General features: G+C 57.7%; 1 protein-coding gene across 4 annotated transcripts; it reads left to right on the top strand.

The window, feature by feature from the left end:
* TTC38 (tetratricopeptide repeat domain 38) lies at nt 1-24,234 on the top strand. 4 transcript variants are annotated; one of them, XM_024737371.1, is made up of 15 exons: nt 1-81; nt 1,097-1,174; nt 4,226-4,307; nt 5,639-5,810; nt 6,660-6,833; nt 8,508-8,583; nt 12,018-12,137; nt 14,895-14,954; nt 15,780-15,818; nt 17,228-17,309; nt 19,076-19,241; nt 20,387-20,546; nt 20,768-20,841; nt 20,924-21,022; nt 23,029-23,082. In XM_024737371.1, exons 1-14 carry the CDS (start codon nt 49-51, stop codon nt 20,979-20,981), a joined length of 1,374 nt encoding a protein of 457 aa, XP_024593139.1. In that variant the 5' UTR covers nt 1-48; the 3' UTR covers nt 20,982-21,022; nt 23,029-23,082. The 4 variants fall into 4 exon arrangements, with proteins under 4 accessions (XP_024593139.1, XP_024593138.1, XP_024593141.1 ...); XM_024737370.1 differs by lacking the exon at nt 20,924-21,022 and having other exon boundaries at nt 23,029-24,234; XM_024737373.1 differs by lacking the exons at nt 12,018-12,137; nt 20,924-21,022 and having other exon boundaries at nt 23,029-24,234.
* The last annotated feature ends 3,588 nt before the right edge of the window (nt 24,235-27,822 follow it).

Raw genomic sequence — 27,822 nt, 5'->3', positions numbered from 1 at the left:
GCCCGCGGCGGCGCGCGCAGCCCGCGCCCCCGACACCGACCCAGCACCATGGCCGCGACCGCGTCCCTGCGCGACTGCCAGGTACGCGGAGGCCGCCCCCGCCCGGGTTCCCCGCGGCCCCACGACCCCGGGAGTGGCGGGATCAGCCCTGCCAGGGGTCCGGCGGGGACACGGACCCCGAGAGACGGGCACGCCTTCTGGGCGCACGGAAGGGACCAGAGGACCCTACTGTGACCACCGCCTCCGGAAAATCTGCGGCGCGGGGCCCGGCCCCGCGGAGACCCCAGGTCCTCCTAAAAAGCTTAACCCCGGCGCGACACAGCGGGGACGCCGGGCGTTAGTGAGGGTCTCCCACGGGACTCGCGGGGGCAGGGAGCCTGGACCCATTTTGCACTTGAGGAAGGGGCGTTCAGAGGAGCGAGGGGACCTGCGCATAGCCACTCCGAGGAGCCGCCCGCTGGGCTGGCCGGAGTAAAGGTCGTTTCTCCATACCGGGGAGTCGCCTGTCTGTGCGCCCCTGGCAAGAAACCGAGACAGCGATTACACTGAACAGTTCAGTTAGTTGGGAATGTTTCCTGAAGGTCTGAACTATCTGGTAAAGTGGGGAGATGAGAGGAATTGTCTTGGTGGTTGGCACCTTGCCAGCCAGGTGGCAGGACCACCCTCCTGGTTTTGCCCTCCAGTGTTAGCCCTTCTTCTGTCCTGGCAGACCTCCCTGCCGCCTGATCATGGACTCCCCCTTACTGAGCGTCTGCTCCCTGGCAGACACTTTACAGTCACCCCATGTATCCTCCAGTGCCCCATTTCACAGCGGGGCCAGACAGGGGTCAGAGGGAGGACCTTGCCTGAGGGCACTCAGCTACTTAGAGGCCCCGGGGATTTGCGTCAGGATCTGTCCCACCCAGGGCTCAGCTCTCTCCACACTGCACCATCTGTGAAATCTGGGAGTCTGTGCCTGCCCCACAAGGACGGGTCTTATGGGAAGCCCATACCTGCAGGATGACAGGCATTAGCATCTTTGGTGCTTGGGGGTTGGGGATCGTGTGTGTTTGCTTGGAGGGCTACATGGAATAAGACCCCTTCTTAACGTGTGTAGGCTTGGAAGGATGCCGGGCTCCCTCTCTCAACCCCAAGCAACGAGGCCTGCAGGCTGTTTGATGCCACCCTGACCCAGGTATGCCCGTGGAGTGGTGGCCCCTTCTGTAACGGTCCAGGGGGAGGTTTCTTAAATTGGTGAATGGTTTTTTTTTTTTTTTTTTTTTTGGGGTACGTGGGCCTCTCACTGTTGTGGCCTCTCCCATTGCGGAGCACAGGCTCCGGACGCGCAGGCTCAGCGGCCATGGCTCACGGGCCCAGCCGCTCCGCGGCATGTGGGATCCTCCCCGACCGGGGCACGAACCCGCGTCCCCTGCATCGGCAGGCGGACTCTCAACCACTGCGCCACCAGGGAAGCCCTGGTGAATGGTTTTTATTTTCATTAAAAACATTTTTTTGGTGCATCTTACAGCTGCATTTATTCGTGCCACAAGTAAATGGTACTTCCATGCATGCACAGTGATGCTATAGCTCCCAGCTAACACAGCTTGCTTGAGTTTACAGCCAAACCTGCCTGTCAGCTGATGTGCTCTCCAAGTAAAGCTGGTCAGGGATGACGTAAGCAGGCACGGGATGCGAAGCTTTCAAAACTTTACATCTTTATCCTGATTTTATAAGCAATGCAGCCCGTTAACCCCATTCCTGCCCGAATCTCCTGGTAAACTTGAGTATATTAGGGCTTCCCGGGGACCTGAACGTTCTTCATAATGCTTTGAAGCATCCTTGCACAGGACCGATGGCTCAGGCCGCTCCAAAGCCCCCCAGCCAATGTCTCAGAAAGTGATGGATGCTTTTTAAACTGCATGAAGACTTGAGAAATCGACTGCAACAGAATCCATGTACCTGTACCCCCAGGGCGTGGGAACAGTTCTGCCTGCCCAGGGCATGGCTGAGAGGTCCCCCAAGTGGCAGGCGTTGGTGTGTGAGGGTGCTGAGGGTTTGGTATGGGGCTCCTCCATTTAAGGCATGGGGCCCCACTCCTGGGGCTAATCTGTGAATATACTGCTCCCACCTATGGCTGTTCTAAGACCTTCCACCGTATTACCAGTCATTTCTAACACCAGTGAAGGAGCCTATAGTCTTAGAACTAGGGGAGTCTCAGAGGTAAGGCCCAAATACTTTGCTTGACAGGTAGGGAAACTGAGGTCCAGAGAGCTGAGCTGACTTTTGCAGTGAGCTAGAGCGGCAGGATGCACCTAGGTCTAGACACACTGATGGAAAACTAGAGCTGGGCTCTTTCAAGGGCGGTGAAATCGCTACCTACTGATTCTGTCCATGCTGCATAAGGGCCAAGGAAGCCTCTAGAAACATAAGGGCCATACAAGAAACTACTGGTGAAATGCCGTCAGCTTGCCAAGGGCCTCCACTGTGTGCATTCGAGCTCTTTGTCTGTTTGTCCCCTTCCCGCAACTTCTGGCCTCTGCAGAGCACAGTTTGTTGCAGGGAATGTTCCCCAGTGCAGCGGCAGCCACCCCACCTCTCCCCCCGCCCCTGCTGTGCGTCTGCGTCTCTGTGCCAGCTCCCTTGTGTCTTGTTAAAATACATGTGCTAATTCTGTGTAGATGTAAGTTGGACAACTGACAGGGCACATTCTAAGATCTAATGCTTTATTATGGTTTTAGGATTTTTAAAAATTAAGACCTGGGTCAGGTATTTTTCATTTAAAATGTGTTTGCTGGGACTTCCCTGGTGGTCCGGTGATTAAGAATCTGTCTCTCAATGCACGAGACACTGATTCAATCCCTGGTTGGGGAACTAAGATCCCCATGCCACGGGGCAACAAAGCCCACGCGCCACAACAAGAGAGAAGCCCGCCTGCCACAACGAAATATCCCGCGTGCCACAACTAAGACCCGACACAGACAACAAATAAATAAATATTAAAAAAAAAAATTAGGGGCTTCCCTGGTGGTGCAGTGGTTGAGAATCCCACACGCAGCAATGAAGTCCCAACGCAGCCAAAAATAAATAAAATAAATAAATTTATTTAAAAAAATTAGGCATTGTGAAAAGGCTTCACGTCTTCATTTGATCTTTATCCCGTCCTGGGAATGAGGTAGTACTATTATGTATCAGTCAGCACAAGATAATTTTTGCCACAGTAACAAACATCCTCTAGATCTTTTTCTCCGAAGCTTATTACAACAAAGGTTAGTTTCTCACTGTCCGTCACAGGAGAACTAAGGCTCCACACCCCTGCCACTGTCGCCCTCCAGGATCCCAGCTGATGAAGTAACTGCTCTCGGGATACACCAGCTGCTAAGAGGGAAAGAGCTCTCTAGACCTGGGTCAGGTATTTTTCATTTAAAATGTGTTTGCTGGGACTTCCCTGGTGGTCCGGTGATTAAGAATCTGTCTCTCAATGCACGAGACACTGATTCAATCCCTGGTTGGGGAACTAAGATCCCCATGCCACGGGGCAACAAAGCCCACGCGCCACAACAAGAGAGAAGCCCGCCTGCCACAACGAAATATCCCGCGTGCCACAACTAAGACCCGACACAGACAACAAATAAATAAATATTAAAAAAAAAAATTAGGGGCTTCCCTGGTGGCGCAGTGGTTGAGAATCCCACACGCAGCAATGAAGTCCCAACGCAGCCAAAAATAAATAAAATAAATAAATTTATTTAAAAAAATTAGGCATTAAAAAAAAGACTAGAAACAAAGACACCAAATTGTCAAAAATGATAATGAGATGAGATTAAGGATACTTTTGATCTTTTGGCTTTCATGCCTCTTCCTTTCTGTAATGAATGTTTACTGTGATTCTTTTTTAAAGGAATGAATAGGAAGTAGCAAGGTTCCTATTTTGATACCCAGTGTCAAGGCCCCTCTTGGGGCTGACGAGGCCAACACTGTGGGCAGGTCACCTGTCAGGAAGAGCCTTCCTTTAGATGTTTCTTTTTTGGAAATGGTGGCCTCACCAGCCTCAGAAAATGTGCCTTGAGTTCCATGTATTCACCCTCTTCGTATGAAATCAACCCAGTTATGTTTTCTTTGAGCCAAGGTCCAGAAAATACCAGTGTTCTAGAAAGAAAAAAAAAAAATCAAGGTTTAGAAACAAGCCTTCATTTACATGAACTAAAAACTCCCTGGGGACAGCTTTGTTTAACCTTTTAAATTTCAGTACGTAAAATGGACCAATGACCAGAGTCTTGGTGGCATTGAGGGCTGCCTGTCAAAGCTCAAAGCAGCAGATCCGACCTTCGGTGAGTGATGCTTTCCCTGGGTTGAGGAGCCCCGTTTCACAAGTCCAGCCCCTCACTGTTTCCCTGACTGCAGGACTCAGCTGGGTTGGGGAGGGCAGGGCTGGTGGCAGTGACCAGGTTGGGAGGGAGGGAAGGTGATAGCCACCACTGTGCTTGGAATAACAGCTGCTCCCATAAAGGTGCCAGGTTCTATAGAAGGTGTCTTTCAAACGTTCTCCTTAAGACACTGATCCCGTTTCTCATATGAGGAAACTGAGATTGAGAGAGAGTAGAGAGTAAGAAATATACCCAAAGCCACCCAGCTGGTAGTTGGGGCGCTGGGATCAGACAAGGCTGTCTCAGTCTAAAGCCTGGACCCCTCAGAACACAAGAACTGGCCACTGCAGCCTATCTGGGCACTAGCGAGGCCAACCCCACAGCAGCTGTGACGGGGAGGGCCGACCTGGTGACAGAGGCTGCCATCACAGGCAAGCCATGTGCGTGGCAGGCACGCGGGTGGGGTCAGCCCAGTGCATTCTGGAACCCCAGGAGGGTGACCCAGTGTGGGTGAGGTTCTGGGCTGGGCAGAAGGGCTGAAGATGGGAGGGCAGCAGGGACCCCCACTGTGGCCAGGTCCCAGTGAGGGCAAGGGGCGCAGAATAGGGGATGAAGGGAGCTGTCACGGGAGCCAGTGTCCAGGCATGGGCTCAGGTTCTCCGAGCAGACCCTGGCCCCAGGTCAGAAGCAGGGGCCACATGGGTGGTCCTGGCACTGTGGTTGGGTCCTAGATCCCAAGCCTGGGCCAAAGACTGAGTTCCAAACGCCAGCAGATACCCTTCCTCTGTCAAGGTGGGGGCTGGGAAGCCCAGGTAAGACCTGGGGATCAGCACACCTGCCAGCAAGGCTGCTACAAGGGCCACAAGGCACACCCCCATCTTCCTCGGCCCCCGAGCTCTCAGCGAATGAGAACAGCCAAGACAGGATCATGGTTTCTCTCCTCTGGGGACCAGCCCCCTGACAGCATCTACCAGGTGGCCCTTGGGAGGCCCTGTGCTGCTGGTGGTGACAGTAGCAGCTGCGAGGGAAGCAGGTGGGGCTCCAGAGGAGCCCGTAGGCAGCCCCTAACCAGTTCACCTGGTGAGGGGCGCGCAGGGGCTCCACACGTTGGCCCTCCCCAGAATGCCCTCCACGTGCCTGGTGAGGAGCTGTGTTCCGGGCTGTCGGTGGGGACATGCCCTACCGGCCACCTGGCTTGCCCCTCTTGGGACGTTGGGTGTTTATTTCACATGCGGGGCTGGGCTGGGCTGGGTGGGACCGTCTGAATCACCAGCTATTTCCCCGCCTTTCGCCAGCCCTGGGCCACGCCATCGCTAATGGCCTCGTTCTGATTGGCACCGGAAGCTCCGTGAGGCTGGACAAGGAGCTGGACCTGGCTGTGAAGACGATGGTGGAGATTTCCAAAACTCAGACCCTGACGCGGCGGGAACGGCTGCACGTGTCTGCAGTAGAGACCTTTGCCAAGGGGTGAGGGGCCTCCCTGGCCCAGGGGCTGGCGCTCCGAGGCCACACTGGGCGATGCCATGGGCTGCCCCTGCGCCGTGCGGAGGGGACCTCGGGGGCAATCTCACCCTGACTCCCGTGCCCGCCTGATTGAGAATCGCATCCTGCCTACTGCTCTGTCCTCAGCTGACTGCTGAATGAGGATGTGGTTGGTTAGGACTCCCGGGTTAGAATGCAAAGCAACTTATTGTGTTTCGTTAAATAAATTGGCTATTATTTTCATTACAAAAATAGTAGGACCACAGTACAGAAATAGATAAGAGATAGGAGAAAGAAGAAAACCCTCGCCCTTATGCTCCTGGCACTCACACACCTGTGAGCATCTGTTGTTCCCGTGGCTGTCCGTCCCCCTGTGTGTGGGAGTCCTGACGCTGGTGCCTGCCCCCAGGACAGCCCCTGTGTCTGCTTGGGCAGGAGAGATGCCCGCAGAGCTGGGTGACCTGAGCTGATGCTACAGGCGTTCTGAAGCAGTGACAGAGAGAGTTCTGTCCTGGTGTTCCTGGCAAGTGGGTGCGGATGTCAGCAGAGGGGTGGAATTCCACCTCTCAGGCTTCCTGCAGCTGGTTCACAGTCTCAGGTGAAATCGTCTTTGGTAACTTCTTAAACTAGGTTTGTTTTTTTTTTTCTTGAATTAGAGAGTAAAACTGCCCACTGAAGCTTTTCAATTTTCTGAGCCACAACCTAACGTAGAGACTTACATGTATCTTTTAACCAGTTCAGTGCAGGCTGTGACACTGCAGGTAATTAAGCCTTTTCCACTCCTCGTGTGTGAACTGTGTTCAGTGTTGCTGAGAAACTTCTCTTGGCTTCCAGGAACCTTCCGAAAGCCTGTGAGCTGTGGGAACAGATTCTCCAGGACTACCCGACAGACATGTTGGCCCTGAAATTCTCCCACGATACCTATTTTTACCTGGGCTACCAGGAACAGATGAGAGATTCTGTGGCTCGAGTTTATCCCTTCTGGACACCCGACATCCCCCTTAGCAGGTAGGTGCTAGCTGGAAATCACATCGTTTCTGTTGCTTAGTCTCTCTCCTCTGCCCTAAAAACATGGCAACTCTCCTGGCCCTGCCCTAAAGCTAGTGAGACTACCGTTGTTATTTCCTAGTTCTTTACGGTGAAAAGGTGGGACTTCCCTGCTGACCCAGTGGTTGGAACTTCACACTTCCATTGAAGGGGGTGCGGGTTCGACCCCTGGTCGGGGAACTAAGATCCTGCAAGTGGCAGGGCATGGCCAATAAATAAATAAATAGATAAATAAATAAATAAAACTCAAGTCCACAGTCTTAACCATTATTTTACACTGCTGAATGTGAGACCTCATTTTATCCTTCTAAAAGCCCTCAGAGATAGGAACGATTAGTATTCATTCCCATTTCATGGATAAGGAAACAGGTGTGGGGATTTTAATTAACTTACCCAAGTTCGCTCAGCTAGTGAGTGGCAGATTCTCCAAACTGGAAGAAACTTGAAGAGTGAAAACATCAATTTGACTAGAGCACAAATGCTCTGCCTGCACTTTAAATGTGGGGAAATCTTGCTGTGCTCCAGACCCCTGACTTTCCTCACCATTTGGTCACCACCAGCAAAGTTGCTGTCTACTTTGAGATTCTTGCCTAATTCTTCTGTATTAAAAAGAGCAGGGCTTTCACAATGGCATTAGTGCTCAGAGTGAAGGGTGTGCCCTGCAGCTCCCGAGTCACTGGTCAAATCCAGTCACACACTCACAGGGGTCCAGGAAGTGCAATTCTACTTTGGGCTGGGAGGAGAGGGAGGCCTGGAGTAACCATGAACAGCCCTGGGGACCACCACACATGATCACCTCCGTTGCATTTTAGTCATAGGATCGTTGTGAAGGTCAAGTGGACTGATAGATTGAAGAGCTGTATTAGTCAGGGTTCTCCAGAGAACAGAACCAATAGGGTGTGTATATCTGTATCTATATCTATGCTACTTACATATATATATGGAGCGGGGTGGGGTGAGGTGGGGGGGAAGGTATTTGTTTTAAGGAATTGGCTTCTGTGACTGGGGACTGGCAAGTCTGAAATCACTGCAGTCTCTGCCTTCGTCTCCACGTGACTGTCTGTCCTTTGTGTGTGTGTCCATGTGTGTCTGTGTCCAAACCTTCCTCCTTCTCCTTTCTCTCATGAGGACGTCAGTCATTGGATGTAGGGCCCACCCTAATCCAGGATGACCTCATCTTAATGTGAGCGTGATGATGATATGCAGAGACTCTAATTCCAAGTTAGGGCATATGTTCAGACGTACCATTTTGGGGGAGACACAGTTTGACCGACACGGGCCATGTTGAGGGCTTCAAATGCTTGGCTTTTTATTTATTTATTTATTTATTTATGGCTGCGATGGGTCCCCGTCTCCGCGCGAGGGCCCTCTCCAGCCGTGGCAAGCGGGGGCCACTCCTCATCGCGGTGCGCAGGCCTCTCACTGTTGTGGCCTCTCCCGTTGCGGAGCACAGGCTCCGGAGGCGCAGGCTCAGCGGCCATGGCTCACGGGCCCAGCCGCTCCGCGGCATGTGGGATCCTCCCAGACCAGGGCCCGAACCCGCGTCCCCTGCATTAGCAGGCAGACCGTCAACCACTGCGCCACCAGGGAAGCCCAAGTGCACTTTTTAAAAAATTAATTTTCTTCTGTTTTCAGCTACGTGAAAGGCATCTATTCTTTCGGACTGATGGAAACCAACTTCTACGATCGGGCGGAAAAGCTCGCCAAAGAGGTAAGTGGGCCCTTCCTGAGATGCCCGAGCCCTTGTGGAGTGGGGTCAGGTGGAGGAGAGCACGCCAGGCACGCTGCACCCCACCCACTCAGGACCTCGTTTCCTACCAGGAGGGCTCATGTTAACAGAGAGGGCAGCTCCCTCCCCTTTTCCCCACCCTGGGTTTGCAAAGCCGCCTTGCTCAGGAAACTCCCCACCTAGGCCATGAAGGCGAATGAGGCCCAGGGATGTTCCGTCCACCCCTCTTGCATAGGGTCACACGGAGTGGCAGCTCTGCATGCCCCCAGCTCCGTGTCTCCAGGGCCCACAGTTTGCGCTGCTGGACCCAGACTTTGTAGGTGGGGAAGCGAGTATCAGCGTCACTTCTCCCACCTGGGACCTCACGTGTCTAAGTGTCACTGACTTCACTAAGCCTCCAGGAGCTGACAGATGAGTGATGAGTGAGGCTTGTCGCCAAAAATTCAATGAACTATCAAGTCAAGAAAAAAAAAAGGGGGAATTTTATTCGAGCCAAACTGAGGATTGTAACCCAGGAAGCAGATTCTCAGAAAGTTCTGAGAACTGTTCAGCCTGTTAGAACTCAAAGGTACAGTCATAGTCATCTACCTTTTGGAGACAAAGGATCGTACATCAAAATGACATCCTGATGTTTTATGTAGCGGTCACCAAGGATACATAGTCCGGATAAGCACGGACGAAGCCAGCAGCGAGTCACCACGACCCCCTACAGAGCTGGGGAAGAACGCGTTCTTTTAAGAACTTACATTGCTAGCATCAGAAAAAAGGGAAGCATTGATGTTTACAGTCCGGCAGGTACTCCCGTCTCTGAGGAGCACTGATGGATTTGTAACACACGTGCGTACTGCACATCAGGGAGGGAGGGAGGAGGCCCAAACAAGCCCAGAGAGAGAACTTCATGTTTAACTTTTCTTGTCCTGCCTTAAGATATAAATTTTATTTCATCAGACTGCTTCCAGTGGGCCCTGACCTGGTGTTGGGGTCCTGCTGGCCAGCCCTTCTCTTGAGCACTGCCCCCATCCGGAGGGGGCAGCGGCCAAGGGTGCAGAACAGGGTGGGATGCTAAGCGCTTCTTGCCGGCCCGGGCCCCTCCTTCCGTGCTGGTGGAGATGGGCTGGCTGGCCCCGTGGACGTCCCTTGCTCGCAGGCCCGGGAGCCTCAGCATCTCTGGCTCTCAGAGTCCCTTTCCAGCTCCTTTTCTCGCGGGAGTGGAAACTGAGTCCCAGGGAGGGGCCGCCACGCACACGGGGGTGACAGCCACTCCCGTGCCTGGCTCAGGGCCGGCACTCAGTGTACACGCCGCTCCTGTCGGCTCGATCCTCTGCAGCGGGGCATTGAACTCTTCATTGCCCAGAGGAGGGCGACCAGGCCCGGAGAGGCCAAGGCCATGGCCACACAGCTCACAGAAGGCAGAGCCACGGTCGCCCAGGCCACCTGAGCACAGTCCTTCTTGCTGCCTGGACAGACCTGCTCCCCAGCACCCAGCCAGGGCTCTCCCCCCGAGTCTTTGCCCTAGTTGGCTCCCAGCACCCCTCCCTGGGAGACAGCCGGCACCCTCCGGGGGCCCACAGGGCCTGTGGGGTCTCTGACAACCACTCTACTTATAGAATAGAGCCCAGATTTGACAGTAGGAAGATGAGGTCTGTGCTTTAGCCCTGAGTCAGGCCGTCGAGGGGCACAGGGAGCTTCACGGCAATCTGGGTGACCAGGCGCCACCATCCAGGGGGTCAGCTGTAGGAAGGTTCCCCTGGAGACCTTGGCAGCTGGGCCCTCCCTTTGGGTGCCGTCGATGTGGGCACCTGAGGGCTGGCAGGATGGTTCAAGAAGTCAGAGGGTGACCAAAAGGTGCAGGTTCACACCCGCCAGGGGCCGGAAGCGGTGGCATGGGGTGCCCCCTCTGCTCCCTTCACGCCCCTTCTCCTTCAGGCGCCCACACTCTGACCCCAGCACCAGCCCACCACAGACAGTTACTGGGCAAGGCCAGGCCTCTAGGAGAGCGAGGGTGGGCTGTACAGGCTCCACTGGAGTCTGGAGACGCCTCACGGTGGTGACGCGTGGGCCTTGTCTGCAGGCTGAACGCCCAGGGCAGGAAGCGCGAAGGGCAGCTGTCGGGGAAGCAGAGCCGCAGCGAGTTCAGGGTCACGGAGCACTTGATAGACTGAGACTTAGGGCGGAGGTGGGCGGGCCGGGTGCTGGGAGCAAAGTCTGGGGACAGGCAGGGCCGGATCGCTCTGGTCTTGTAGACTCTGTCCCAGGGAACCTTGGGAGGGAGCCGGTCAGGAACCCCTCGGCGAGGGGGGAGCTTAATCCCAGCAGGGGGATGAGAGTGGCCCTGCTGCCCTGAGCCTCTGCCTTCCGCAGCACGCTTAGCAGGTCCCTTCAGCCTGCTCAGCTGCGCCCCTGGGGTCTCCTGAAGGGTCCTGCTCCTGCAGGGTTCTGCCCCGGGCTGCCCGTCGTTCCCTACAGACGTGGCCTTTCTCTGTGTCCCCACGTGGACTGGTTGGGCCCTTGCAAGTCAGGGCTGCAGCAGGGAGGTGGGGCTTGCTGGGGACCACCTGCCAGCACAGACCCCACAGCAGGTGCCAGGCCAGGGGTGAAGGTGCTGGGCTTTCCCAATTCTGCTTCCGTGAAAGGCGTGGGCGCCTGAGGTGGCAGGGCTGGGGGGACCCCGTGATCAGGTGTGGAGGACCTGGGCTCGTGTGGATGGTCCACAGGCCCGTGGTGAGCCTCGGCTTATTGCTCTGTGCCGGGATCAGTAGGCGCTCAGTAGCCAATGAGCTAAACTACCCGCCGTGAGATGGGAGTCGGACCTCGTGTCCCACCTGCCGTGTCGTCACCGTCAAGTCCGAGGGTCATCGGAGCGGCTCTTGTTGTTCCTAGCAGTGATACCAGAACGAGCCCGGAAAGCCACACATGTGGTCCTTGCATGTGTGTGGTCCTTGCATGTGTGCTAGCCGGGAGGGGCAGCCGAGAGCCCCTGGAGCGCACACACTCGGTGTCCGCTGGCCTCCACGGCAGTTGCGAGAGGAAGGCGGCCTTACTTCTCACCACAGGGGAAACTGGGCAGCGACTCAGCTGTATGCAGGAGGCTGGGGGCCAGGGGGTTGGATGAGCCTCTGCTTTGGAGAGACCCCAGTGCTACCCAACTGTGTGGGCCCGGGCAAGTCACTTAGCCTCTCTGAACCTTAGTTTCCTCATCTGTGAAATGGGCCGTGATACCCTCTCTGGCAGCATCTGGTGTTTGGTCAATGGGCTGGTCCTTGGGGTCATTATTTTGAGGCAGAGCCCAGGCCCCTTGCTTGCCCAGGCCCCTCGTGCCCCAGCACGGCTTGGGGACGCCTTGTCACCGGGCAGCCTGACTCACCCATGTTATCTCGACTTGTCCCCCACCCAACCCCCACACCCCCGCCACGTAGGCTTTGTCTATTAACCCGACGGACGCGTGGTCGGTGCACACCATCGCCCATATTCATGAGATGAAAGCAGAGGTCCAGGATGGATTGGAGTTCATGCAGCGCTCAGAAACCCACTGGAAGGTACGATTCGTGTCTGCCCACCTGCCTGGAAAATTCTGTTTGTTCCCCCAAGTTAAGCCAGGGATTAACGGATGGAGGTACAAGGCGTGGCTTAGTTCTGGGGAGAACTCATCTTCCACTTGGAGGCGTTTCTGTCAAGCCACCGAATCCCCTGGGAACCCCACGGCTTCCCGACATCCGCTGATGTTTTGAAGGTGTTTCTGGAACTGGTTGTGGCCTGAGGCTGTAGAAGGAATGGATGAGAAAGGGGAAACGAGAGCCCAGCAGGGGTGAAAACTGTGAGCTCACCGGCCAGCAGACTGGACACAGACCTCAGAACACAGAGCGTCCTCAGGGAGCACATGGTGCAGCCAGGGCTTGATGGGAGGGAGGACGGCCCGGCCACTGTCGGTGGGGCTGGTGCGCGGGGCTCAGGGCCCTAGTGAGGCAGCAGCGTGGATGCCATCCAGACCCCTCAAGCCCTTCCAGACCCTTTCCTGGGGCCTTAACACCCAGGGGCCTCCCTGCTCCCACCCCCGGCGCCCGCCTGCGCCCAGCTGCTGTGGCCCTCCCTCTGCGTGCGCCTGTGGTCCTTGAGTGTGTCTCTGGCCTACAGCCTGGCTACCTGTCCAGGTGCGGTCTGCTGCTCTGCCCTTCTCTGTGCTATGGTGGGCTTCCCAGGGCACCACTGGCCAAGACAGTGAGTCTCTGCCAGGGCCTGGCACCGGGCAGCAGGCGCTCAGTGACTGAGCAAACCACGGAGAGACCAGGAACCAGGCAGGGAACAGGGGACTGGCATGGCCACCTCCGTTCCTCCCAGCAGCTCCCTGGCCTAGGACAGGCCAGCGAGAAGTAATTTACAAGAAGGCAGATTCCTGGCTTCTCCAAGAGGGGTATTAAGTAGAGCAGGCGAACTGGTGTAAGAGAACCTTTGAGAACTATAATCTCATTAGATTCACACTCAGGTCTTTTTTTTTTCCTTCGGCTGCGTTGGGTCTTTGTTGCTGTGTGTGGGCTTTCCTTAGTTGCAGCAAGCAGGGGCCACTCTTCATTGCGGTGCCCAGGCTTCTCATTGCGGTGGCTTGTTGCAGAGCACAGGCTCCAGGCGCGTGGGCTTCAGTAGTTGTGGCTCACAGGCTCAGTAGTTGTGGTGCACGGGCTTAGTTCTCCGCGGCATGTGGGATCTTCCCGGTCCAGGGATGGAAACCGCGTCCCCTGCATCAGCAGGCGGATTCTCAACCAGTGCGCCACCAGGGAAGCCCCCAGATCTTTTTAAGGATCCCAGAACGCTGGGCGCGAGCTAGGCCCTGGGTGGGGGTGGGGGTACAGTGTGGGTCGGGCCCTTGTCCTCGGGCTCCCCCTGCAGGTGCTGAGTCTGGGTGGAGGGAGCGCAGAGTTGCCGTGTCCTCTGAGGGGGAGGCCGCGGAGGCGTGGCCAGGGCCAGGTCATTTGTATTCCACTTACTTCCTGCCCCCAGACTGCGATTTTCCTGGGCCTGGGTGCTTGAGGCCTGGCTCCGCCCCAGGACGAGACCGTGGTCCCTCTGAGCCTCGGTTTCCTTACCTGAAAACCTGCTGCTGCAACAACTGTGAAGCCCTTGCCCCGAAGGAGTCCCCATCGGTGTTAGTCCGGCTGTAACAGGCAGCCCGAGGTGGCTGGGGCCATCTCTAGCAGGCGCTCGTCCCCTGATGCCTGCACACGTCCCTGCAGTGGCTCCTGCCAGCCTCTGGCCTGGCTGCACAGCCCTGGGGTGGACGATGTGGCCTGGGGCTCCCTTTCCTCCTCCTCCAGCACCTGCCCCAGGCATTTGGCTGTGCCCCTCCCTGGGGACCCCACTGAGAGTCCCACCCAGACCTCTCTGTCCTCAAAAGGCCCGTCAAGTGGAGCGAGCAGTTCCCTAGCAGCGCATGACCGCACCATGCCAGGGGCATTCTTGGGGATGTGGAAACCCAGAGGAGGCATCCCACCCAACTGGGCTTGAGGGAGAAACAGTCAGGGAAGGCTTCCTGGAGGAGGCAACGTATGAGCTGAGTATTGCAGGGTGAGTAGGCGTTTGATAGGCAGAGGACCGGGAGATGTAGGATCAGCTTAAGCAAAGGCGCCAAGGCCTACAGGCCTCTCCCTGTAAGGGAGAGGGGAGTTGGGTGGGTTGTCACCCTCAAATACAGATGCCAGGTAGACGTGGGCCGTGGAGGAGGCATCGTCAGTTCCTTTCCAGGAGATGGGAGGTGGTATCCAGACAGAGAAGGAAGTGTCAGCCGCAGCCCCGTAGGCTAGTGTTCATGGTAGGGCCAAAAGCGTACCAGCTGCAGCCGTCTAGATGTCACCCCATTCCTCTTATTCTGTGGGCTCTGACAGGACCTGCAGGGAGTTTGGTCCTGGGCTCACTGATCCGTAGGGTTTTACTGGATGCATTGCACTGTCTGGACGCAGTGGGCCTCTGCAGCCGTTCAGATAGACTTATTCATTTTCTCCACTCCACACCCAAGGAAGGTGAGGCTTTGGTTCTCCTGCCTTCTCGCTCTGGGGCTAAGATGCCAGCCTGCCGCAGCCTCAGCATCCTCGGAAAGTTCAGGCACGCCACTCGCCGGGGCTCAGAGCCAAAGGAGAAGATGGGGCGTGGACTCGCCGGCACAGGCCGGCCAGGGCGGGTGCCCGGGAAGCGTTTCCTGCGTTCAGAGCTGTGGTGCTCTGCATTGGCACAGAACAGCAGCTGCTTCCCGCCTCCCCCCCAACAGGCTGTCAGATTTTCCCCTCATTCTCTCGTTCTTTCCCCAGGACTCTGATATGCTTGCTTGTCACAATTATTGGCACTGGGCTTTATATCTGATTGAAAAGGTAAGATGACCGGCTGTCTTATCCCATAAAGATGTCCAAGGAAAGAAATATTTCTCTGCCTTTTGCTATACTTTGTATCTGTGGAGCAGTACGGTATGATTGCACATTCCAAAGGTGTCCTGACACAGCAGAGCACTCTTGTTTTCAAACAGCTTTTCAGGCTTAAACTACTTTAGGTGTTCTGCACTGTCTGGACTTGGAAATCACGTGGCTCGTGTGCCATTTGTGGAGACAGGGTAGCCCGAGCGCCTGCCGCTGTAGTGGACTGCTAGGCTCCCACCTCACGGACGTAGCTGAATGAACCACGGGACCCTCCGAATGCTTTGCCCCAGTGGCAGTGAGGGTGTGGGGACACCCTTGACCCCTCCCATTTATAAGGGTTTGTCTTACAGTTTATCGTAGAGAAAATCTAGAAGCTCCCTAAATGTCCAAAGAGAAATGCTTGGAAGGTGAGGACCCTGTAATGACAGGCAGAAGGCAGTGATACAGTGTCTCCAAGAAAGCAGTGAACCCAACTGGGCAGTAAGGAAAATAAAGGGAAAAACAATCCTAGAAGAAACGCATGAAAAAGCCGGCAGCCGCTTGACAAGCGCTTCATAGGAAGAATAATGCTTTCGCAGAAAGGGCTCCCTTAGCAGCAGGAGCTGCTGCTGTGTCTTCTACACGGGGGAGCGAAGGGCTGGGGCAGAGGTGGCTTCCTCTCCTCCCATCCTGAGACCCACCACGGCTGTGGGGCGGGGGCTTTGTCGAGGTCCTTTGCAATTCATGCCTCAGCATCACATTTCACCTCCTCCACGTGTTAATGCTGGAACTTCATTTTTCCAGGGCGAATACGAGGCCGCATTGACCATTTACGATGACCACGTAAGTCCACGCTTGCACCCGATTCGGTTTACTGCGGCGATGTACCCTTCCGTCTCTAACAGATCTTTGAGCCAATCAGTGTTACCCCAGCCAGACCCACAGCTGGAGCGAGAGCACAGCTCTTGTGTAAGACCTCCCGGCATCGATTATCTCGCAGAGCCCAGAGCGGTGTCGAAACCCAGAACGGGATTTGACTCTTTGCCCGTGGGCGTTGGTCGATTGCACATCTCATTTGGTCATCTCTGAAATCTCAGGCTTCCCTCCAGTCATTTTATTTTATTTTATTTTAAAATGTATTTGTATGTTCTTTTTTAAAAGAAGACCTTTCTTTTTAAAAGAAAGGTCTTCGTTGTTGTGTGCAGGCTTTCTCTAGTTGCAGCGAGCGGGGGGCTACTCTTCATTGCGGTGCGCGGGCTTCTCATTGCGGTGGCTGCTCTTGTTGCGGAGCACAGGCTCTAGGAGCGTGGACTTCAGTAGTTGCACCACGTGGGCTCAGTAGTTGTGGCTCGCGGGCTCAGTAGTTGTGGCGCACGGGCTTAGTTGCTCCGCGGCATGCGGGATCTTCCTGGACCAGGGATCGAACCCATGTCCCCTGCTTTGGCAGGTGGATTCTTAACCACTGAGCCACCAGGGAAGCCCCCCAGGAATTTTTTTTTTCTGTAGTAAAATATACATACCATATTTTCCCGTTTTAACCAGTTTTGAGTGTAGGGTTCTGTAGCGTTAAGTATATTCACGTGGCTGTGCAGCCATCACCACCATCCATTTCTGGAACTCTTTCATCCTTCCAAACGGAAACTCCTGGCCTACTAAACACTAACTCCCTATTTCCCCTCCCTCCACCCCCTAGGTATGTTTAAGAGGGGAAAAAAAAAAGCCTAACTTGCAACTGCTGGGGACCCCACCGTGGGCTTAATAGCAAAGCCTGGGGTCACAAAAATGCTTGTAATTTGAGGATCTAAACCCCAGAGAAAAACACTCAGTAAAGTTTCCTATAAATCATCCTCTCGAGTTGTCGGGATTTCGTAGTAAAGAGTGAACGGTGACAAGAGCTGTGTGCCGTGAGACGTAGACCAGACGAATGTGGAATCGTGGTCGGGAGAGATGATTCTCTGCCGTCATAGACCAGGGCTGGGGGCAGGAGGTGACAGGTGCCAGGGCCCGGCAGGTGCTCCCCCAGGTGCCAGTGCGGTAGGCTCTTTCTCAAGTCTGTCCAGTGTCCCTTGGGCAGCTGGAGCGGTCCAGGCCCTCGGAGAGGGGAATGGCCCTGAGAGTTGGGGTGGAGGGGACACTGGTGGTGGCTCCTGTTGGCTGAGGGCTGGCTCTGCCCAGGCCCTACGCACAGCCCAGAGGGGTGGGCTCTGGCCGTCCCTGCAGCCCCTCATCCCCTGCCTGCTCTTGTCTTCCAGATCCTCCCCAGCCTGCGGGGCAGCGGCGCAATGCTGGATGTGGTGGACAGCTGCTCCATGCTCTACCGGCTGCAGATGGAAGGTACCCAGTCTGGGCCTTCTCCTCTGGCTCTTCTCCTCCCACCCGACGAGGGGACGGTGCCACGGCCTGGGCTCAGGCCGGCAGGAGCTCATTAGCGAGTTTCTCCAGGGCCTGCTCCCGGTCCCGGGACGGCGCGGCTTCGGGTACCAGCCCTGAGGCTGCCTTCCAGCTGGCCTGAGGCCAGTGGGCCAGGCCACTGCTGCCCTTTCTCCCAGTTCCTTCCGCTCCTGGGTGTGCGGGCCTCAGGCTCCGAATCCTGCTGGCACCTGCCGTTCCCACAGCCTACCTGCTAGGCCTGCATGGCGCGGGTGGCGCCTGGCCACCTGTCTTTGGGTGCCACCTCAGTTTCTCAACTCCCTGGGATTTCAGAGGGAGGGTTTTCCCAACAGTGTCATGCAGTGCTCTTCAGGGAGCCTGGATGGGGTTGCCCATAGCCCTGAGGGCTACGGAAGGCTTATGGCCAGCCACTGAGGTACCAGATAGCTCTCCCCTCTCCCCCAGGCTCAGCAGAGCCAAACCTGTACCCACTGTAGGTCCTGGGTCAGTGGGAATGAGGCCCGGGCAGGACTGGCTGTTTCCGGGGTCTCTGGGAAGGCTTCCTCGAGGAGGTAAAATGTGAGCCATGGAAGGGAACGTAGGGTTTTGCTGGGTGGCGACGGGACAGGATGTTACAGGTGGGAAGCAGCCTATCTGAAGCCCTCAGGACACAGAAGCCAGTGGCCTGTTATGGGGATGAGTGACAGAGTGTGGGGTCCGTGCGCTCAGAGGAGCAGAGGAGGCTGAGAGCTGGGGAGGGAGGGTGAAGAGTGTGGCTTTCATCTGGGTCTGCGGGGAGCCCGCGGGGTAGGGCTGGCCAGGCTCTGTCCAGCAGGGGGGCTGAGCCAGGGGAGGCCGGGCTGGAGGCCGGGGCATCCGTGAGGAGCTGGGAGAACAGTGAGGGGCTCTCACGGCCGTCCGGGTGATAAGGCCTGGACACCGGAACCCAGGCTGGTGGAGGCCTGTGTCTCTGTCCGGCCAAAACCATCGGAACTCGGTGGGGGTGGGGGGGGCCTGGGGGCAGTTGAGTCCTGTTGACCCTTCGCCTGTGGAGGCGCAGCCTGGGCCCCCCTGAATTCGCCGGAGGAGGGGCCCAGCCTGGAGGCTGGGAGGCACGGTGTGGGTGCCTCGGGGCCGGTGGAGGGAAGAGGAAGGCCACTTGCTCCCTCAGCACGCAGAGTGGAAACTTCAGAGCCGCGTCCAACCGACAGGCGGAGAAATGGAAGTCAAGGGCAACAACAAGGTCACGGGAGGAGCCCGCTAGGAGCAGTAGGAAAACTCGGGTAAAACTTGCAGGAGCGGGAGGGACAGGAGACGGGAGGCGGTGGTGGAGAGCGGAGCAGAGGGACTGTCCAGAGCTGGAGATCCGGACCCAAAGGCCGAAGGCTGCTTTTTATGAATTCCGCTGTGCTGTGCTGTGTCAGGTGCCTGCCCAGTGAGAACCACGGGAAGAATTTTTAAAGTGGTTTGGGGTTTGTCAAAGGGTCCAGAGACCTCATTTAATACCCTTCCATAGCTTTTTTTTTTTTTAATTTGCTTTCTACCTTACCCGTCTGCTGCCTTTATGATTAAACAAAGTTAATATAAACCGGCCCCCAAAGCCTAAGCCCGAGGCCAGACACCGCCTGCCAGCGTCACCCGGCCTCCTCACCCGGAGCCACCCGTGGGTGCCAGAGGCCCGTGCGCGCAGCGCTCATGCCAGGCCTGCGGATGTCCTCCCGTGTCCCCAGGGGTGTCTGTGGGTGAGCGGTGGCAAGATGTCCTGTCCGTGACCCAGAAGCACAGCCGAGACCACATCCTTCTCTTCAACGATGCGCACTTGCTGATGGCGTCCCTGGGTGCTGGGGACTCCCGGACCACGCAGGAGCTGCTGACCACCCTGCGGGATGCCAGCGAGTACGTGGAGGGCCCGGAGCCACCGGGGGGACCCCCGCCCTGCTGAGAGGGCCCTGGGGGACTGCCCATGCCGCCCCTGCCCGCCTGGGGGGCTGGAGGCCCCACTGGTGGGTACAGCCGCACAGACGCCCGTGGAGGGCTGCTCGCAGGTGTGCGCCTCCTGGGTGTTTGTCCCCATAGGTATGCATCCCCCGCAAGTGTGTGCCCCCAGGTGTCCACTCCCCACCCCCAGCCCGGGCGTGCGTCCCCACAGGGTGTGCCCTGCGAGGGTATAGTTGGCTCCCCCAGGACACAGAGCAGCCTCTCCATCCCCTAGGCCTCAATGGCAGTGTCATGCACAGGGGATGCAGTGAGGCCCTGGAACCAGAGAGACCCGCCGCTTACAGGGCCTCAGCTCTCTGATGTGAACCTGTTTCCTCATCTGCTGGGACAGGCTGGTAGGAGAGCGAGGGGCAGTGACGTGGTGACACACACCCAGCACAGTTCCTGAGCTGGTTCCAATCACAGCAGGGGCCAGAGAGAGTCCAGGGAAGCGGGCTCTGCACAGCACAGGCCACCAAGGAGGCAGCCAGCCCTCGTCTCCTGCCTGTAGGGCTAGAGCTGTGGGACCCATGAACCCTGGTGGTTTGTCCCGGGTGCCTGGGGGAGGGTGGCCACCCACGGCCGCTTGCCCTGCCCCTCCTCCCAGGGCTGAACTGCATGAACTGGGGGCTTTGGCTGGGGACGTAGCTTCAGGCCCCCAGCCCTCATGACCCAGATCTACCGCCACCTGAGGGCAACGGGAAGACAAAGCCTGCCACAGCTGTTCACTCCAGGGGCCGGTGCCAACTCCAGTGCCAGCCTTCACCTGCATTGCCCTGCGAGGGTGGCACTGCTACTCCCACCTTACAGATGAGCAAACCGAGGCCAGGTGTGGGGCATCCGCCCAAGGCCTCGTTGCAGTTGAACTGAGTTTAGAGCCCAGTTCTCTCCCCTCCCTGGCGGCTTGTCCTCTGTCAGGTCACCTGATCAAAGCACCTACTGTGTCAGGCATGGAGCCAGGGATGCTGGGCCGAGGAGGAGACAGCCCCCTCCTCAGGTGCCTGAGTAGGGGGGGGCAGCACGAGGCCCTGCAGGACACTGGGGGCACCCTCTTGGGCTGGCAGGTCCCCGGGAGAGAACCACCAGCACCTCCTGGCCCGCGATGTGGGGCTGCCCTTGTGCCAGGCCCTGGTGGAGGCCCAGAGCGGGAACCCTGACGGCGTGGTGGAACTGCTCCTGCCCATCCACCACCGGATTGTCCAGATCGGAGGCAGCAACGCCCAGGTGAGCCAGCAGCTGCGGCACGAGGGCCAGTCCGGGAGCCCCTGTGCCCCACGGCCTCTGTCTCCGCGGCGTTGGCGCCCACAGTGTGGGAGAGTCCTTGTCGTTCACATCCCCCAGTAAGCTTGTCGCTGAGAACAGGCCAGCCTGCAGCGGGGAGGGGGCAGGCATCCCTATACCTCGTCCCACGTCACAGAGCCTCACGTGCCCACTTGACCTTTCAGAGAGACGTCTTCAACCAGTTACTGATTCATGCGGCCTTAAACTGCTCGTCCGACATCCACAAGAACGTGGCCCGGTGAGTTCCTCGTTCTGGTCCCAAAGCCCAGCTGGGAAGGACCCCGAGCACAGCCCCCTCTCACTCGGGGGTCTCCCCACAGGTTTCCAGGTGCCCAGAGGCTCCCACCTCCCTTGGCCCGAGGTGGTGCCCACCTCTGAGGCAGAGACGCAAGGCTACGCGGGTGCCTGGTTCTCCCCCTGTGAGCGTCTTCAACTTGACCAAAGGATCTGGCCACCTCCATCCCCAGGCCCCCCCTCCTGCCCTCCCAGCCCACTCCTCATTTCTGGCCACAGTGAGCTGCAGTTACTCTTTCAGGCCCCCGGGCCTTTGCACGTGCCACACCCTCTGCCTGGGACATCCTATCTTCTCTTGCACCTGCCAACGCCTACCGATCCTTTGGGTCTCAGCTCACATTCTCCTACCTGTGCTGGGTGCTGGGGGCGTGGGGGGGAGTGGTGGGCAGGAGACCCAGGCCCAGGCTGCATGGAGCTTACCTCTCCTGTGGGAACTGACACGAGGCAACCAATGCCACAAATATGTGTAAAACTGCCACGAGGGCGGGCGTTGTGCCCAAGACGCTGTGATGAGTGGGCGGGGGTTGGGAGGGAGGGTGCCTGGTGGAGGTGACACTCTCAGGGAGGCCTGAAACCGAGCGAGTTTAACCATGCCAGGGGTGATCTGGTTAGGAGGAGGGGTGTGGCTGGAGGATTGGGGGTGTTGGGGTAGGGGCACCCCAAGAAGAAAGCTCTACCCGTGAAGCCAGCCATCGCCGGCAGCCTTCACTGTCCCACACCCTATTCACCTCGACCTGCACCAGCCCCTATGCTCCTGGGGGGAGATGTGACGCCCCCCATCCCTTAGGCCCTCCTGGAACGCCGAGGGGAAAGAGGGGAGCCAAGGGGTGCCGGGTGGGCAGGAGGGGTGTCGTGAGGCCCAGCGAAGCTGCCACTGCAAGTCCAGGCTGCACCGTGGGGCCCAGGAGGCCCTTGCTGGGCGCTCGAGGTTAGAGGTCAGGTGGAAAGCACCAGTGTCCAAGCACAGGCACGGGCGGCCCACGGTGGGCAGGGCCCGGCTGCCCCGACGACCGTTCCAAAGCGAGCAGTGCAGGTGCTGGTGAAACAGGTGTGGACGCTGTGTCACACCTGAGTCTGGATGGACACGCTGGAAATGGTCAAACCCTGGAGCGCCCTGGACACATGCCCCTCTCTGTCCCCCTCCGTGGCCACGTGCAAAACCGCACGCGTTTCTCTAGTGGTGGAGCCGCTTGGGGAGCTCCAGGTCTGGTGTGGTGCCTCTGGCAGCTGGGCAGGGAGGGTGGGGCCCCTTGGACGGAGAGGAGGGTGCGGGCTTGAGCGGGGGAGCTGGGGCCAGCACACAGGCGGGGTGACGAGGTCCACGCTGGGGGGCGGAGGGTGCAGTAGGGGGTCTGCCCCCGGGAGTGCGAGGGGAGCCCGCTGCTTCGGGGTGACAGGCACGCCCCCTCCTGGTGCCCTCCTGCCATCCTCACACGGCTCAGCTCCCCTCCTGTCCAAGGTGGAAACCCTCGGCCCCCTGCCATGGTGTCCCTGCCCCAAGTGCCAGGCCCCGGCCCCTTAACCGCACCCTCGGCGCACAGAATCGCTGTTGTCAATTGTTTGGGGTCTTTGCCTTAAATGATTCTCTCTTTGTTGAAAGTTCGGTTTTTCCCACACCATCTCTTCTGCCACTCGCTTTCCTGGAACGTCCTCAGGAGTGGCTCTCCCCGCCATCCCCACAGTCGTGCTCTACCCTCTGGTCCCAGCATTCCGTGTGGCGGGAGGATGGGCCCCCAGTTCCCGGGGCAGACGAGGCCACGGGGGTGTGCTCACCCCGAAATTTGCTGCACTCGGGCGTCGCTGGGAGCATTGTCAGGATGCCTTTGAACACCGGATGTCCTGGGCCAGTGCGAGCACGCGGGGCTCTGGAGTCCACGCTTTCTCATCGTCACATCTCCGCCCACCTTCCCTCCGTCCCCGCCCCTGGCGTCCTGCCTCTGGGCCTTTGTCCCTCTAGTCCCCTCTGCCGTGATGCCGTCCCCTCCCTCCACTGCTTGGGAAGGGAAGCATCTTGCTCTCTGCCACTTCGGCCCCAGCCCGTGCTGCCTGCATCCTGCCTTTGCGGTGGAGGGACCAGCCGCCCCCCACATTCTAGGAGGTTCCAACACAGAGCCTGTCTCTGTTTCCCCAGGAGCCTTCTGATGGAGCGAGATGCCTTGAAGCCCGACTCCCCACTGACTGCGAGGCTCATCCGCAGGGCGGCCACCGTCCACCTCCTGCAGTGAGGCGGCCTGGCCGCCTGCCCCGCGGAGCCTCCCGGGCCATCAGACCAGCTGCCACACTGGCTTCTCAGGGTTGCAAGTAGCTGGAGCCTGTTGATGAGGCCTGCAAAGCGCAAAGCCCTGTAACCAGCAGCGTTACGGGAAGAGGGGACAGAAATCAACTTTCAACGTGATTCTGAATCTTCTAATCCTCTTTAAGGGCCAGGGTGCAGTTCTAAGCAGTCAGAGCTGAGGTGGGGATCGCTGTTCCACTTGCCTTGCAAATTGTATTTTCCCAGGGGACCCTTATACCTTCTGGTCAGTCAGGGGTCAGAAGGGTTGGTGCTGGGCTCAGCTGGGGGAGGGGAGTCTCCTACGCAGCCCCTGGGGGCACCCCTCCCCCCCAGCCTAGGCTGCCCCTGGGATAAACCCCTTCATTCTGTCTTCCTCCCTGTATTCCGTGTCCGACCTTTTGGGTGAGAGTACCAATGCGGGGGAGTGACTTGCCCAGGGTCACAGCTAGCGGAGGCCCTGCTGACATTCACCCCAGGCCCCTGTGCTTCCTGGGAGAGGGACCCCTATCTTGCTGCCTGGGGCCTCGGCCCTTCTGCTGTCTCTGCAGAGATGTCCTCAAGCTTCTCCCTGGGCTTTGGTGGTGCTGGTTTGGGCTTGTTTTCTCTTTATTCTAAGCTGCCCTTCGTAAAGGGGCCTTGGGTACCTGGTTTCGTCAGCCATGCTTTAATCATAGGAATGCACACTCACTGAGCTGGTGGTGTGCTATCTGGGGTGTGAGGATCGAGCTCAGAGGTTGCCTTGCTGTGGCAAAAACCAAAGCATTGTGATGTGGCTTGAACAAGATCTGAGCCAGTTTTATAAATGCTGCCTCGGTCTCCTTCCCCATCAGTAACCTGGCCCTGACGCCCACCCCCCCGACACCCCGCACGCAGGTCTCGGGAGAACGTGCTGACACGGCCGTGCCGTGAGGGGCGATCCCAGCCCATAGATGTTTCTCAGGTTCCTTCAGTGCAAACTGAAATTAGCTAGAGACTCACGGGGGCAGGTCTCCTGGGAGACAGCAGACACCTGCGAATTGACTAGACAAATTCCTGGGATTAAAATAAATTAGTTAATCGGTTCCTTTGACTGACTGTTGCTGGGTAGGCATTTTCTATTTGTCAGGCCTGGACTGGGTCCTGGGGAGACAGGCTTCTCCTTGAACTTGGGTGTGGGGCTGGGCAGTGAGTCAAGAACAGAGTAATTACAATGGGATTTCAAGAGAGGGGCTGTTAATCCCCAGGAGCCAGGGACACAACCCAAGGGAGAGCCTGCCTTCCCATGCTGAGCTGTCCCCTCCTGCCAGTTCCCCTGACAGAGCCTGCCCACGCCCCGTCTGCTCTCCCCGCTCCTGGTTCCAAGCAAGACACAACTTGGCCAGGGAAGCAGGAACCCTGGTCCCTCCTCCAGGAAGGCCTCTGCTCTCCCACTGCAGGCTGGTGCCCCACAGCCCTTGCTATTGCACCTTTCTCCCCAGCTGTGACCTCCTCAGATCAGGGACAGCATCTGTGTCCCCGCATCACCCAGCACAGAGCCTGCACTGACTACCTGTCAGTGAACCCATGACTGGTGAACGATCCCTTGAATGAGTGCATTAAAAAATGAAGAAGAATCTACTGGGGAAAGGAAGAAACGAATCTACAGTGGGTAGGCCATTGATAGAAGAGAGGAGGAGGCCAAGAGAAGAGATGGATGAAGATATAGCAGCAGCAACTTCTTAACAATTGGTGTGTTTACTAAGCACGTAGTATGTGCTGACGTGGTACAGGGGGAAGAGCATCGGGAGTGGGTGTTTGGGGACCCTCGCCCCCAGCAGACACCCACAGGGGCTGTGGGGACCTGACACCTGGGCCAACAGCCCTCGTGTCTAGGACCCTCTGGGCTTCTGCCGCGGCGGCCCTGTAGTCGTGAGTCAGGCAAACCTGGGCCTTGGGACCATGGATTGAGCACAGGCCACACCAACCTGGCCGCTGTCTTCAGGAGGCCCTGGCAGGCCGAGGGAAGCGTGGAGCTCCCGGGCCAGTGGGCCCAACAAAGGCAGCCTGCTGGAAGCTGAGCGGGACCCAGAGAGGCCGCTGGGGGGACAATCCGACCCAGGACCCTCCTTCAAGCCCCTCTCTCCTTCCAGGCCAGCAGCCAGGGCCATTCCTGGACTTCCCCGTTCCTCAAGCTAATAAATTCTTTTTCTGAAGCCAACTTGAAGCTGGTTTTCTGTAACTTGCAACACAAAGGCTCTCGACCAATACCCGCAGCTGGGATTTGCACCTGGGTCTGTCTGGCCCCATCTTTCTTCTCCACTTAAGCAGGATCCTGAGCAGATGATGGAGCTCAGAAAGGAGCCATGGACAGAGGCTCAGGGAGGAGAGGGGGGAGACTAGCACATCAGAATGCAGTGGAGGCGGAGGCAAAGAGCGAGGCTGAAGGCTGCAGAGGGAGCCCCCAGATAGAAACGAGGTGTCAGGGATGCCAGGACTAAGCCTAAAGGGGTTGCAGAGGGCAGGCCGTGCTCAGGCCCTAGACAGGTTCTCCTGGTCCAGGGGTTATAAACTAGGATGTCCGGTCACCCAGAGCCCCCCGGGCGCTCCTCGGGGCAGGGACGGGTCTTCTTAAGCTATTAAGAACTGACCCGTAACGCTTTACAAAGCAGGTAGATGCACCTATTCTGTCTGGTCGCCACGTCAACACCCTACGATAGGAATTTGATTTTTACTTAGGGATGAAGAGCTGGGATCAGAACCATGTCCCTTGCAACGTGTAGCTGTCCTGATGCCGAGACTGCGGAGACACCACGCGAGCTCTAGGGAACCCTGCCCCACGCTAAGGGTTCACCCCAGGTCCGGGGCGGACCTCGGGCAAGCTAAGAGCTTGGAAGCAGTGCGCACGCGCGCCGCGCTCCTCTTCCGTGACTCCGACTACAAACCCCAGGATGCACCGGGCGCCGCGGCCTTTCAAACCGGCCAATGAGCAGCCCGCAGCGCGTCCGCCGCGGCGCGTTTAAACCCGGGACGGAGGCGCGTTGGCCGGAGCGTCGCGGCACCTCTGGGTAAGGGGGCACCATCGGGGTGCTCAGGCGTGGCGGGCGGCTCGGGCCGGGGATCCCGGGGGACTCAGGCGCGGCAGGGGCTCGGCCGGGGGGCCGCGGGGTCCCCTCGCGCGGTGCGGCGAGGACGGGGTCGCCCTGGGGGCAAACCAAAGACCCCAGCAGTCCAGCCCAGGAGTTCGGTTGTCCGGGTCTGGGTCCGGGGCGTTCAGGCCTCTCTCGGACGGCGCCGCCCCAGAGCTCCCGGCCCGGAGGCGTGCGAGCCCGGGGTGTGCGTCGCGGAGGGCCTCGGGCTGCGGCTCAGGTGGCCTCTACCGGCATCCCCGTCCCTCCCTGACCCGCCGCGGCCGCCAGCCCCCTCTGCCTAGTCCGAGCTGCAGCGGCCCACGCTGCGAGGCTTCCCTGGGGCTGGAGGAACCCGGGGCCTGGGCTCTGACACCCGCTCACCTTCTTGCCTCTGGTCCCAGCAGTGACTTCTGCCAGCCCTCGCCGCGCAAGGAGGGGACGGCAGCGACGTGCCTTCAGCCAGCCTGGCCCGAGAAGCGGAGATGGAGGTTCCCAAGAAGAATGGTACGTCCCTGTGACTACAGCGCTGTTGGTTCGGGGAGCTCAGGGAAGATGCAGGTCCTGCGAGAACTCGTTTATTTATTCACTGCTCATCCCGTGCTCTGCACCCGTTGAACTCCTGGCCCCTGCCTTCAAGGAGTTTGCATCCCTCTAACTTCTTTATTTTCCGCTTTTCTACATTCCCTTTACCCCCCAGTTTTAACTTCTGTCACAGCAGAGATTCTTGTCGGTTTTTTTTACTGCAGTGTCCTCAGTGCCTGACACTTGATAGGCACTCGGTTGCCTTTTTTTTTTTTTTTTTTTTTGCTTTTTGCTGGTTTTTGTTGGCTGAAACTTGTTCACGATCTTGGCCACCACGTAAATGAGTGAGCCTGGTCTGTAACTTTGCTGTCTTGTTCTGTTCCTGTCAGGTTTGAGTGTGGAGGTGACAGCAGACTCACAGAATGAGTTAAGGGCCACGCCCTCTTTTTCTGCTAAAGCGTGTTGACATCCTTTATCCTTTGTTCTTCACAACACCCATGCGAGTAGACTGGGTCTCCCTGTATCCTTAAGTACTCCATTCTGCAGAAACCATCCTAGAGGATGCCAGTCATCGGTGCTGCTTCATCGGATCTAGAACAGTATTTGCCGCTGCAGTCTTCTCCCCCTTCCTCTTCTATCCCCCCTTCCGAGGCCCTTCTATGTGCCCGCTGAATCCCCCGTTGCTGCTTCCTGAGGCCTTCAGCCCTCTGTCACCCTCCCTTCGCATCCTTACTTTTTTGCCTGTCCATTAACTCACGTTCATCATCGACGTGCAGACAGGTCCCATTATCTGACTTGTCCCATATCCTCCGCTCCCTCTCCACTGCCATGTGCCTCATTCAGAGCCAGACTTCAAGAATCTTCACTATTTTTTCACATCCTTCAACCTCTGCCAACCCCCTGTGCCCCGACACTCCACTCAAGCTGCCTTTATCCGTCACTGAGGACATCCGTGTTGCCAAATCTGCTCTCATTTTTCTGTCCTCTCAGTAACCTTGGACCTTTTCTCCTTCCGGAAACTTTCCTTGCTTGGCTTCTGAGG

The sequence above is a fragment of the Neophocaena asiaeorientalis genome, unplaced genomic scaffold (assembly GCF_003031525.2).
Source record: "Neophocaena asiaeorientalis asiaeorientalis breed wild unplaced genomic scaffold, Neophocaena_asiaeorientalis_V1.1 scaffold242, whole genome shotgun sequence".
Taxonomy (NCBI): domain Eukaryota; kingdom Metazoa; phylum Chordata; class Mammalia; order Artiodactyla; family Phocoenidae; genus Neophocaena; species Neophocaena asiaeorientalis.
Note: the sequence above shows the minus strand (reverse complement) of the source record. Positions and strands in the feature narration are given on the sequence as shown.